The following is a 12138-nucleotide window of genomic DNA, read 5'->3' as shown; positions in this document are numbered from 1 at the left end:
CATCCTGCGAGTCAGCTCTTGAATCAGAGCCGCGGGATGAGGAGGGAGGGGGAAACCCTGATGATGAATGAAAGCCCTGATGATGAATCCTCTGTGAGTTCCAGTGGACGGAGGTCAGAGGATAGGGATCCTAAAGGACCCTTAGCAAGAGCACTAGAGGCACCCTGTGAAGGGGGCTGATGCATATTCATCAAAGTTCTGGACAGAAGTCCCATGGACTCAGCAAATGACTGGGAGATAGACCTAGAGAAGGACTCTACCCAGGCCGGGGGTTCAGCCACAGGTGCAGAAGCAGCCTGAGAGACCACTGGGGGTGAGACTCCAGGCTGTGGCACCTCCAAGTTAGAGCAGACATCAGAATGTGGATAGGTGCTCGGTTCAGGCAGCAGGAGCTTACATGCAGAGCATGCAGTATAAAGCTTTGGAGCCTTGCTCCTTGTGTGAGACATGCTGCTGGAGTGGGGAAAACAGCTTCTACAAAGAGAATGAACCCGAGGGAGTATATTCAGAGGTCCACAACCAGAGACCGGCTGTGGCTTACCAGACCGCTGGAAGCGGTGTTGTGTGCCCTCCAGATCCCGAAGCCCGGACCCCCAGAGCACAGCACCTCAGCAGGGATGCAGAGTGCAGGATGGCCCAGCGCAGAGTGAACCTTGTCTAAGAAAATGGCCGCCGGAGCGAAGAGAGGGGGCGGGACGGGGGCAACCCTGTAGGAAAGCGGGAACTGGAGGGCCATAGAGACCTGCAGGGGAGGAGTCACGCACAAGCAGTGGGGAGTGTCCCTCCCCTGTGCAGGACGACCGCCGGGAGAAGCCGTGCCTGTCCCTCTGCATGAGTGACATGCGAGGGCAGGTAACAGAAACTAGGCCTCCGGCGAAGCCGGGGCCTAAATTTGAGCAGCGAGGCCGACGCGCAGGCACCATCGGCGCGGTTCTCGTGCGAAAGCCAGAAATGCCAAAACAAATACAGCAAACACACTCTTCCCATACAATAAAGGACATGGACCCCCAACATATGAACGTCTCAGGTACTTAACTGCTGAGACGCAGGGCCAGGTCCCTGGGGATGAGTGCTCCGGTCCAGCAGAGTCCTCAAGGGGCTGTGGATGGAGACCGGTCTCCTGCCAGGCATGGAGACCGCGCTGGCTCCCACTTCAATCCAGAGCCCAGGAGGGATGGTGAAGGAGCACGGCATGTAAGGCTCCAGCCTTGCAAATCAACCTTACAACACCACCGACACAGTGGGGTGAGAAGGGACATGCCGGAAGTCCAGACGCGGACCAGCATCAATCTTTTTCCAAAAAATCATATGAGAATGCATGTGTGGATGTATGCCTCCTGAACACAAAGCGATAAAACTAGCTGTGACTGGCTCACCAGGGGGTGTATAAGCTCAGAGGGAGGAGCTACACTTTTAGGTGTAGTACTTTGTGTGTCCTCCGGAGGCAGAAGCTAAACACCCCAAGGTCTGGGTCTCCCAAAGGAACGATAAAGAAAAGGGAGAGGCTTTGAAGCCTAAGAACATCATCCCAACTGGGAAACACGGGGGTAGCAGCATCATGTTGTGGGGTTGTTTTGCTGCAGTAGGGACTGGTGCACTTCACAAAATAGATGGCATCATAAGGAAAGAGGTTTATGTGGCAATACTGAAGCAACATCTCAAGACATCAGCCAGGAACTTAAAGCTTGGGTGAAAATGGGTCATCCAAATGGACAATGACCCGAAGCATACTGCCAAACTGGTTACAAAGTGGCTTAAGCATAACAAAGTCAATGTTTTGGAGTGGCCATCACAAAGACCCGATCTTAATCCTACTGAAAACTTATGTGCAAAGCTGAAAAGGCCGATATGAGCAAGGCGACCTACAAACATGGCTCAGTTACGCCAATACTGTCAGGAGGAATGGGCTCAAATTCCTACCAATTATTGTGAGAAGCTTGTGGAAGGAGATCCAAAATATTTCACCCAAATCATACAGGTTAAGGGCAATGGTACCAAATACTGATGAAATGTATATAAACTTTTGACTTTGCAGAAAGTAATAAAAATGCCTTAAAAAACATTCTCTCTCTCATTTTGGCATTTGACAAATAGAAATAATTTTGGTTCCTAACTGACCTAAAACAGGAAAGGTTTATTCTGATTTGTCAGATAGTGAGAGAAACATGCAGATGTGTATTTTTAGATAGTGGATGTAAACTTCTGGTTTCAACAGTAGGTGATAATCGTTGGCCAGTGAATGGAAATGGCCATTGAACCTAGAAAATTCAGTCTTACCTGCTCCTAGAAATAAACTGGACCAAACGTTGATATGAAGCATCATTTGGTTGGAGCCAGTCTGGTAATGTGCCCGCATGTGATCCTGAGAGACTCCGGTCAGTCCATCCAAGGTGAGAGACAGCAACTGGGGGAAGACAGTACAGGAAGACAACATTAACCCCTAGGATTGTGATAAGTGTGTCACCCCCACATGTACCACTGTGTATATGCACATACAGTGCTGGCCAAAAGTATTGGCACCCCTGCAATTCTGTCAGATGATACTCAGTTTCTTCTTGAAAATGATAATACCACCAAAGAATTTGTGATTGCAATCTCCATTTAATTTGCTTGCAATGAAAAAACACAAAAGAGAATGAAACAAAGATCAAATCATTGATCATTTCACACAAAACTCCAAAAATGGGCCAGACAAAAGTATTGGCACCCTTGGCCTAATACTTGATTGCACAACCTTTAGGCAAAATAACTGCGAACAACCGCCTCTGCTAACCATCAATGAGTTTCTTACAATGCTCTGCTGGAATTTTAGACCATTCTTCTTCGGCAAACTGCTCCAGGTCCCTGAGATTTGAAGGGGGCCTTCTCCAAACTGCCATTTTGAGATCTCTCCACAGGTGTTCTATGGGATTCAGGTCTGGACTCATTGCTGGCCACTTTAGTAGTCTCCAGTGCTTTCTATCAAACCATTTTCTAGTGCTTTTTGAAGTGTGTTTTGGGTCATTGTCCTGCTGGAAGACCCATGACCTTTGAGGAAGACCCAGCTTTCTCACACTGGGCCCTACATTATGCTGCATAATTTGTTGGTAGTCTTCAGACTTCATAATGCCATGCATACGGTCAAGCAGTCCAGTGCCAGAGGTAGCAAAGCAACCCCAAAACATCAGGGAACCTCCGCCATGTTTGACTGTAGGGACAGTTTTCTTTTCTTTGAATGCCTCTTTTTTTCCCTGTAAACTATGTTGATGGCTTTTCCCCAAAAAGCTCTACTTTTGTCTCATCTGACCAGAGAACATTCTTCCAAAACGTTTTAGGCTTTCTCAGGTAAGTTTTGGCAAACTCCAGCCTGGCTTTTTTATGTCTCGGGGTAAGAAGTGGGGTCTTCCTGGGTATCCTACCATACAGTCCCTTTTCATTGAGACGCCGACGGATGGTACGGGTTGACACTGTTGTACCCTCGGGACTGCAGGGTAGCTTGAACTTGTTTGGATGTTAGTCGAGGTTCTTTATCCACCATCCGCACAATCTTGCGTTGAAATCTCTTGTCAAATTTTCTTTTCCTTCCACATCTAGGGAGGTTAGCCACAGTGCCATGGGCTTTAAACTTCTTGATGACACTGCGCACCGTAGACACAGGAACTTTCAGGTCTTTGGAGATGGACTTGTAGCCTTGAGATTGCTCATGCTTCCTCACAATATGGATTCTCAAGTCCTCAGACAGTTCTTTGGTCTTCTTTCTTTTCTCCGTGCTCAATGTGGTACACACAAGGACACAGGTTGAGTCAACTTTAATCCATGTCAACTAGCTGCAAGTGGGATTTAGTTATTGCCAACACCTGTTAGGTGCCACAGGTAAGTTACAGGTGCTGTTTATTAGACAAATTAGAGAAGCATCACATGATTTTTTAAAAAGTGCCAATACTTTTGTCCACCCCCTTTTTATGTTTGGTGTGGAATTATATCCAATTTGGCTTTATGACAAATTTTTATTTTTTTCCTTGAATACAAATTAAATGAAGATAATAATACCAAAGAATTTGTGATTGCAATCATTTTCAAGAAGAAACTGAGTATTATCTGACAGAATTGCAGGGGTGCCAATACTTTTGGCCAGCACTGTAGCCTTTTAATAGAGGAAGACGACTTGAATTTTAGTGCTATTGTATTAAATGTAAAAAACCACAAATAAATGCCTTCTACCACCATTACACTGCACTTACACTCTGTGTTCACCATTATATGTAATTTGGTATGCGTTTCTATTTTATTGAGTGATCCACACCCTGTGCCCCATTTGAGTTTATATATTTCTCATCTGGACTAGCTAGTCTGTTGTCTTTTTTTCCCCAGTTACTAAGATCAAACCAATGAATATTGTACTAAATGGTACAAGTCGCCATATCTCCAAGCTCATCGCTCCATACCCATAAAGCATACCCTACCAGCAGCATCTCTCCATAGCCGAACACGTGGTCATCACCGTCTGGACTGGTATTCTTGGGCTTGTACATAAATAGGGCTACTCCCACCACTATGAGCAGGACACACAAATACTTGGTCAGTGGATATTTCTTCCGGAGGACGGTGACTCCTAAGAGCATTACTGGAGAGACACAAAGAAGAGAACGTCACCTGTATAGATGGAGGAATAATATACAAAATACCCTGCACTGGAGCCTGTATGCTCCAGCAGCGCTGCAGGAGATACTGCCAGGCTGCACCACAGATAACTGTATAGGCAGGGTCTAACAGGCTGTATCAATGAATAACTGACAGGTCTCATACACTGTAGTACATGGGAAGTGAAGTGTATGAGACCAGAGATCAAAATTAAAAATATTCGTGTCACAGTGGTAAAAAAAAAAAAGAAAATAAAAAAGTCTAAAATGAAATGTGTAAAACTAAAACGCCAACATAAAGAAGCACACAAAAAGTCTCAAAAAGCAGTTTCGTCACAAAAGACGTAAAGAAAAAAAACACAAAAAAAAAAACACCTTAAAAAGGAACCTGTCAGGTCTAAAAAGCGTTATGACCTAGAAGCAGGAGCCTGTGTGAGCTGCTAACCACTTCCTACCCTTCCCTGTGTTATATTGTGTAATATGAAAGTAATAAAATATGTTTTATTACTTTCATATGTCCTATGTAAATAGCACAGGTCTCTAGCCCCATAGGTGTCTCATCGCCCTGTGGGCGTCTACATGCTTCCCATGGTATCACGCCCCTGTGGGAGTTTGCATGTTTTCCGTGTTATCACGCCCCTGTGGGTGTGATGATATGGATTTACATCAGTGACGTGACCGTCACTACTTCAGAATTTTGCGTGCGCGCTTACCATTCTCGCCCCCTCATCCTGGTTGCTTGTCTGCTTCTGACGTGCACTGCACATGCTCAGAAGACGCCTGCGGTACCGGTCATGCGCTGCGCAGTGTGCGTCAGAAGCCGAGAAGCAAACACCAGGATGAGGCGGCGAGAATGGTAAGTACGCGCACGTATGATTCTGAAGTAGCGACGGTCACGTCACTGATGTAAATCCATGGTATCACACCCACAGGGGCGTGATACCATGGAAAGTATGCAAACGCCCACAGGGCAATGAGACGCCCATGGGGCGACGAGCTCTGCTATTTACTTAGGGCATATGAAAGTAATAAAACAGATTTTATCACTTTCATATTACACAATATAACACAGGGGTGGGTAGGAAGGGGTTACTACCGTGTTTTTCCAAAAATAAGACACTGTCTTATATTTTTTTTGGCCCCCCCAAAAAAGCACTAGGGCTTATTTTTGGAGGTCTTATTCTTGGAGAAACACGGTTGGGGGTAAGTTTACCCCCCAAAAAAATAAGACCCCCCCCCACTTCCCAGGAGACTCATACTCACCAGACCAGGACGTCTGCGTGGTTCCCAGGTCCTCCTGTAATCTCCGGTCGGTGCTGCACGCCGTCCTCCCCTGCTGCTAGCTGACACGCTGACACACACAGCAGATCTCACACACACAGCCGAACGCAGGCACACACACAGCCGAACGCAGGCACACACACAGCCGAACGCAGGCACACACACAGCCGAACGCAGGCACACACACAGCCGAACGCAGGCACACACACAGCCGAACGCAGGCACACACACAGCCGAACGCAGGCACACACACAGCCGATCGCAGGCACACACACAGCCGATCGCAGGCACACACACAGCCGATCGCAGGCACACACACAGCCGATCGCAGGCACACACACAGCCGATCGCAGGCACACACACAGCCGATCGCAGGCACACACACAGCCGAACGCAGGCACACACACAGCCGAACGCAGACACACACACAGCCGAACGCAGACACACACACAGCCGAACGCAGACACACACACAGCCGAACGCAGACACACACAGATCACACACACACACACACACACACACACACACACACACACACACACACACACACACCACACCACATCACATCACATCCAGCACTTACGGCCGCAGGGAATGAGAGCAAGTCACATGTCCGGCCGCAGGTCCTGTTCGTTGCACTGCACTGCCTCTCAGGATTCTCCGGGCGAGAAGAGATCGGTGTCAATGGATGAGGTGAGTGTGTGTGCGATCCGATTTGTGTGCGATCCGATGTTTGTGTGTGTGTGTGTGTGTGTGTGTGTATGTGATTTGATGTTTGCGTGTGATCCGATGTTTGTGTGTGCGATCTGATTATGTGTGCGATCTGTGTGTGCGATCTGATTGTGTATGTGTGTGAGATCTGATTGTGTGTTTGTGTGTGTGTGTGTGAGATCACTGCAGGTCCTGCCGCTCAGTGTCGGGTGAGTAATTGCCGGGTGCCGCTGTGTATAATGAAGTGTCCTGCAGTATCTAACTTTTTTAGCTGCACGGACACTTCATTATTGATCCGGGACTAGGGCTTATTTTCGGGGGAGGGCTTATATTTAAGCCTTTCTCCGAAAATGCTGAAAATCCCTGCTAGGACTTATTTTTGGGGGAGGTCTTACTTTTGGAAAAACACGGTAGCACACAGGCTCCTGCTTGTTGGTCAGAACGCTTTTTTGACTTGACAGGTTCCCTTTAAAAATGCAGCTTTTGTGTAAAAAAGCAAAATGAATAAATGTACACATAATTGGCATTAATGAGGTAGAAAAATCACGTACTATAAACATGTCAACTTCTTTACTCCGTACAGCAAATGCAGTTTTTTTAAAAAAAAAAAAAAAAAAAAAACAACAACAAACAAAACAATCTAGCTTATTCACCACGGACACACACAAAAGTATATTGACTAAAAAGTGATCCAAAAGAAATTGGTAGCAATCAAAATGTCCCATTGTTCCGCAATGCAAAAAAAAACCCAAAAAACACAAAATAGTTCGATATCTCAATATTGTGATACGAGAAAAAAAAAAAAAGATCAATTTTTGTAAAATATCGTTTCTACTGTGTAAATGCAGTAAAGCAAGGAAGAAAAAAAAAAAAAAAGTGTCAGAATCACTGGAATATGATGAAGCATTCCAGAGTGATTACTATATAAAGTGACGTTGATCAAAACTGGCTGTCACTAAGGGGTTAAGCATACAAGGAAAAAAAAAAATAATTCTCTGGCAGACAAGCATTGTGTGATTTTCTTTGTTGCAGTCAGTAATGGCGGCGTGCCTTGATGGCATATAGTATCTATACAGCTGCACATAGAAGCCTGCAGCAGGTAGCAGCATGTAGCGGTGGTACGTGTGTAGCCATGGGAGGTTTATTTTAGTACAGCCGCACATGTTCTGGCAAAGGTCACAAGGAATGTATTGACTTTAGGATGACAGGCAAGAAGCGGGTGTTGGGTTACACCAGGCAGATCCCCTAAAGGGCAGATGGTCAGCGCCGGCGGCTCTGCGGAGGACTGAAGGTTATCCTACATGGGAGCGGGTCACCTTACCTGGGATGGGCTTACAGGATTTCCCCAACACCTACAAGACAAAGAACATTACTAGGTATACATTATGGACGTCATTATGCCGGGGGAGAAGAAAAATTGCTATGCATGTTACAGTGCCTGCTTCTAATCTCATTATTGAGAGGAGTCGCCGCCCATTAACCCCTTCCGGCCCACACCATGTGAATTACAGGCTTCAGCAACATCCAATGCGTAGAAGAATTACGTTTTAAATGTGATAAGAGTACACACTTTTCACCGAACAGGGTTTTGTCAGTTTCCACGATTTTACTCCAGGACACAGAAATCAACCGATGTTCAATTTTATACATTTAGGCCTTGTGCGCACTAGGCGTTTTTGCCGCGTTTTTAGCGGCATTTTTTACCGCGTTTTTGTGCTGAAAACGCAGTGACATTGCTTCCCCAGCAATCTCTATGGGTTTTCATAAGTGCTGTCCGCACACAGCGTTTTTTTTTAGCTGCGTTTTTGTGGTGACCACAAAAACGCAGCATGTCAATTATTTCTGCGTTTTTCACTGCGTTTTTCACCCATTGAATTCAATGAGATGTTAAAAACGCAATGAAAAACGCATATAGCCGCGTTTCTATGACTAAAAACGCAGCTATAAACGCAAGTGGTGGGTACTACAGTGACGTGTACAGGAAGAGGATTCCTTCTGTTGGTAAACACAGAAGCATGAATCCTCCCGGTACCGCCACCGCTGCGTCCACCTCCCGTCCTGTGCATGTCAGCTCCGTGCGGCGCCATGTCTGGGCGGGAGGTGGAGGCAGCGGCGAAAACCAAAGTGAACAGTAGAAAAAAAAAAAAATGTCATATATACTCACCTGTCTGCAGGGTCCCGGTGCCATGCCCGCTCCCAGCTCCTCCCGGTACCGCCGCTCTGGCTGTGTGCAGTCTCCCCGGGGCAGGACCTTGCTTGCAGGACCTGGCGGTGGATCACCTGATGCAGTCACCTGACGCATCAGCTGATCGTAGTCTCGCCGGCTTTTTCGCGGCCGGCTATCAGCTGATCCTGCCGTCAGGGGACTTCATCAGCTGATTACCGGCAGCTCCGGCAGCGATCGGACGGGATCAGACTCCTGTCCAATCGATCGCTCCAGGAGCTCCCGGTAATCAGCACAGCACATAAGTGAGTATTATTTATTTTTTTTTTTTCTACTGATGCATCAGCTGATTGTATAATCGGCTTTTATACAATCAGCTGATGTGTGATGTGATTCACGTAGTTTAACCTGACATCATCTGATCGCTTTGCCTTCCAGCAAACCAATCAGATGATATTGGATCCTGATTGGACGGCGCGGGACCCTGACCCAGGATTACTGCGGAGGGTGGTTTATTTCAATAAAGATGGAGTCACTAATTGTGTTGTGTTTTATTTCTAATAAAAATATTTTTCTGTGTGTTGTGTTTTTTTTTTATCATTACTAGAAATTCATGGTGGCCATGTCTAATATTGGCGTGACACCATGAATTTCGGGCTTAGGGCCAGCTGATAATATACAGCTAGCCCTAACTCCATTATTACCCGGCTAGCCACCCGGCTTCAGGGCAGCTGGAAGAGTTGGATACAGCGCCAGAAGATGGCGCTTCTATGAAAGCGCCATTTTCTGGGGTGGCTGCGGACTGCAATTCGCAGTGGGGGTGCCCAGAAAGCATGGGCACCCTGCACTGTGGATTCCAATCCCCAGCTGCCTAGTTGTACCCGGCTGGACTCAAAAATTAGGCGAAGCCCACGTCATTTTTTTTTAATTATTTCATGAAATAATTAAAAAAAAGGGCTTCTCTATATTTTTGGTTCCCAGCCGGGTACAAATAGGCAGCTGGGGGTTGGGGGCAGCCCGTACCTGCCTGCTGTACCCGGCTAGCATACAAAAATATGGCGAAGCCCATGTCATTTTTTTTTCTTTTTGGGCAAAAAACTGCATACAGTCCTGGATGGAGGATGCTGAGCCTTGTAGTTCTGCAGCTGCTGTCTGCTCTCCTGCATACACTAGTGAATGGAGGATGCTGAGACTTGTAGTTCTGCAGCTGCTGTCTGCTCTCCTGCATACACTAGTGAATGGAGGATGCTGAGACTTGTAGTTCTGCAGCTGCTGTCTGCTCTCCTGCATACAATGAACATTTTGAAGAAGGAAATGACATCAGACCTTTTTTTTTTTTTTTTCATCAACAATCTTTAATGGCATTGTGCACTGATTAAAAACGCAGTGAGCAAAAACGCAGCAAAAAACGCACCAAATCGCGGCAAAAACGCATGCGTTTTTGCCGCGTTTTTTAGCCGCGGGTGCTTTTTTTTAGACAAAAACGCACATAAAAACGCGTGAAAAAAACGCCTAGTGCACACATACCCTAAGAATTCAACTGCACCTCTGACAAAATAAAAAAAAACAAAAAAACAACCCCGACGTTTTAGGATAGAGAGCAATAATACAATAAATACAGTCTGGATATCAGCCATATTTTCCCATAGACCGTGCGGTTCACCCCTGACACCACGCAGGCACATGCTACCCGGACTCCTACCACTTACATTTCAAGGACCCCTATCCAGATCAAATACCAGTGGAGTCTCAGTCAGGTAGTTACCTGAATCAGCATCCATTTTCTTCCAATTGTTGATCATTTGTGACCACATTGTGGCCTCTTACCCTTGGCCCCTGCACATTACTCCAGGAATCACCGCATGCCACAGGCCATCTTAGGCTTCCGATTACGTCAGAGACTTATCCACATACTATAGATCACTGAGGTGTTGGCTCCGATGTAATTCAGACCCTTTTGTTCATGACCATGCACCACCATACTACTGATTAAGTACAATGTCTGGGATTGATGCGTTTTTCTATAACAGTGCCACCTTCTACCTATAGTGCATTCCGAAATTGACTATCTTGCATCTCTTGATCCATACAGCATCCCAGCATTGGTCAAGCAATAGTGTCCTGTGTATATTCATCCACTTTGTGTCCCTCTATTCTTAAGCCTGTCCGACCTGAAGAAGGCCATATTGGCCGAAACGTTGTGATTGGCGGACTATTGTACAGCACTTTTTGCACATTTTTCACTACAAAATAAAAAGAAAAGGATTTTGACATCAACTTCACGTTTTCCTATTTACTGTGTCTCTAAGGGTGATAGTGAGTGTGCCGGAGTTCCTATACTGTCATATTTTCCCAGTAGTCGACCGCCGGCAGCGGCACTATACGACCGCTGATCAGTAAACATTTACCGATCGGTGATTGTTTAATAACCTGTTTACACAGTCAGACCAAAGTAAACGATGCGCACTGAGTGATCTATATAAATAGCTCAGTGCTCACAGGCTGCCACTGTCCTAAGCAGTACAATAAATGGAAGAAGAAATCGAGTCTATACCGTGCTAACACACCGTGACAATATTCAGTAAAATATTCCTTTATTGGACAGGTCTACGTGTTTCAGTGATATCCATCTCCTTCATCAGGACATAAAAGAAGGGAATTTTGTTTACTTACCGTAAATTCCTTTTCTTCTAGCTCCAATTGGGAGACCCAGACAATTGGGTGTATAGCTATGCCTCCGGAGGCCACACAAAGTATTACACTAAAAGTGTAAAGCCCCTCCCCTTCTGCCTATACACCCCCCGTGCTCACGGGCTCCTCAGTTTTGGTGCAAAAGCAAGAAGGAGGAAAAAATTATAAAATGGTTTAAAGTAAATTCAATCCGAAGGAATATCGGAGAACTGAAACCATTCAACATGAACAACATGTGTACACAAAAAACAGGGGCGGGTGCTGGGTCTCCCAATTGGAGCTAGAAGAAAAGGAATTTACGGTAAGCAAACAAAATTCCCTTCTTCTTTGTCGCTCCATTGGGAGACCCAGACAATTGGGACGTCCAAAAGCAGTCCCTGGGTGGGTAAATAATACCTCATAATAGAGCCGCAACCGGCTCCGTCCTACAGGTGGGCAACCGCCGCCTGAAGGACTCGCCTACCTAGGCTGGCATCTGCCGAAGCATAGGTATGCACCTGATAGTGTTTCGTGAAAGTGTGCAGGCTCGACCAGGTAGCCGCCTGACACACCTGCTGAGCCGTAGCCTGGTGCCGCAAAGGCCAGGACGCTCCCACGGCCCTGGTAGAATGGGCCTTCAGCCCTGAGGGAACCGGAAGCCCCGAGGAACGATAAGCCTCGAGAATTGGTTCC

General features: G+C 46.4%; 1 protein-coding gene across 3 annotated transcripts in view; it reads right to left on the bottom strand.

The window, feature by feature from the left end:
* The window catches only part of SLC35B1 (solute carrier family 35 member B1), an 81502-nt gene that overhangs the window by 28191 nt on the left and 41173 nt on the right, over positions 1-12138 (bottom strand). For all 3 annotated transcript variants that reach the window (XM_075350227.1, XM_075350230.1, XM_075350228.1), the window contains exons 5-7: positions 7933-7963; positions 4443-4603; positions 2278-2404 (exon numbers count right to left, since the gene is read on the bottom strand). In XM_075350227.1, coding sequence (XP_075206342.1) covers positions 2278-2404; positions 4443-4603; positions 7933-7963 — 319 coding nt within the window. The remainder of the gene's footprint in view (positions 1-2277; positions 2405-4442; positions 4604-7932; positions 7964-12138) is intronic.

This window comes from Anomaloglossus baeobatrachus, chromosome 5, assembly GCF_048569485.1.
Source record: "Anomaloglossus baeobatrachus isolate aAnoBae1 chromosome 5, aAnoBae1.hap1, whole genome shotgun sequence".
NCBI classification, from domain to species: Eukaryota; Metazoa; Chordata; class Amphibia; order Anura; family Aromobatidae; genus Anomaloglossus; species Anomaloglossus baeobatrachus.
This window is presented reverse-complemented; position numbering and strand designations above follow the sequence as displayed.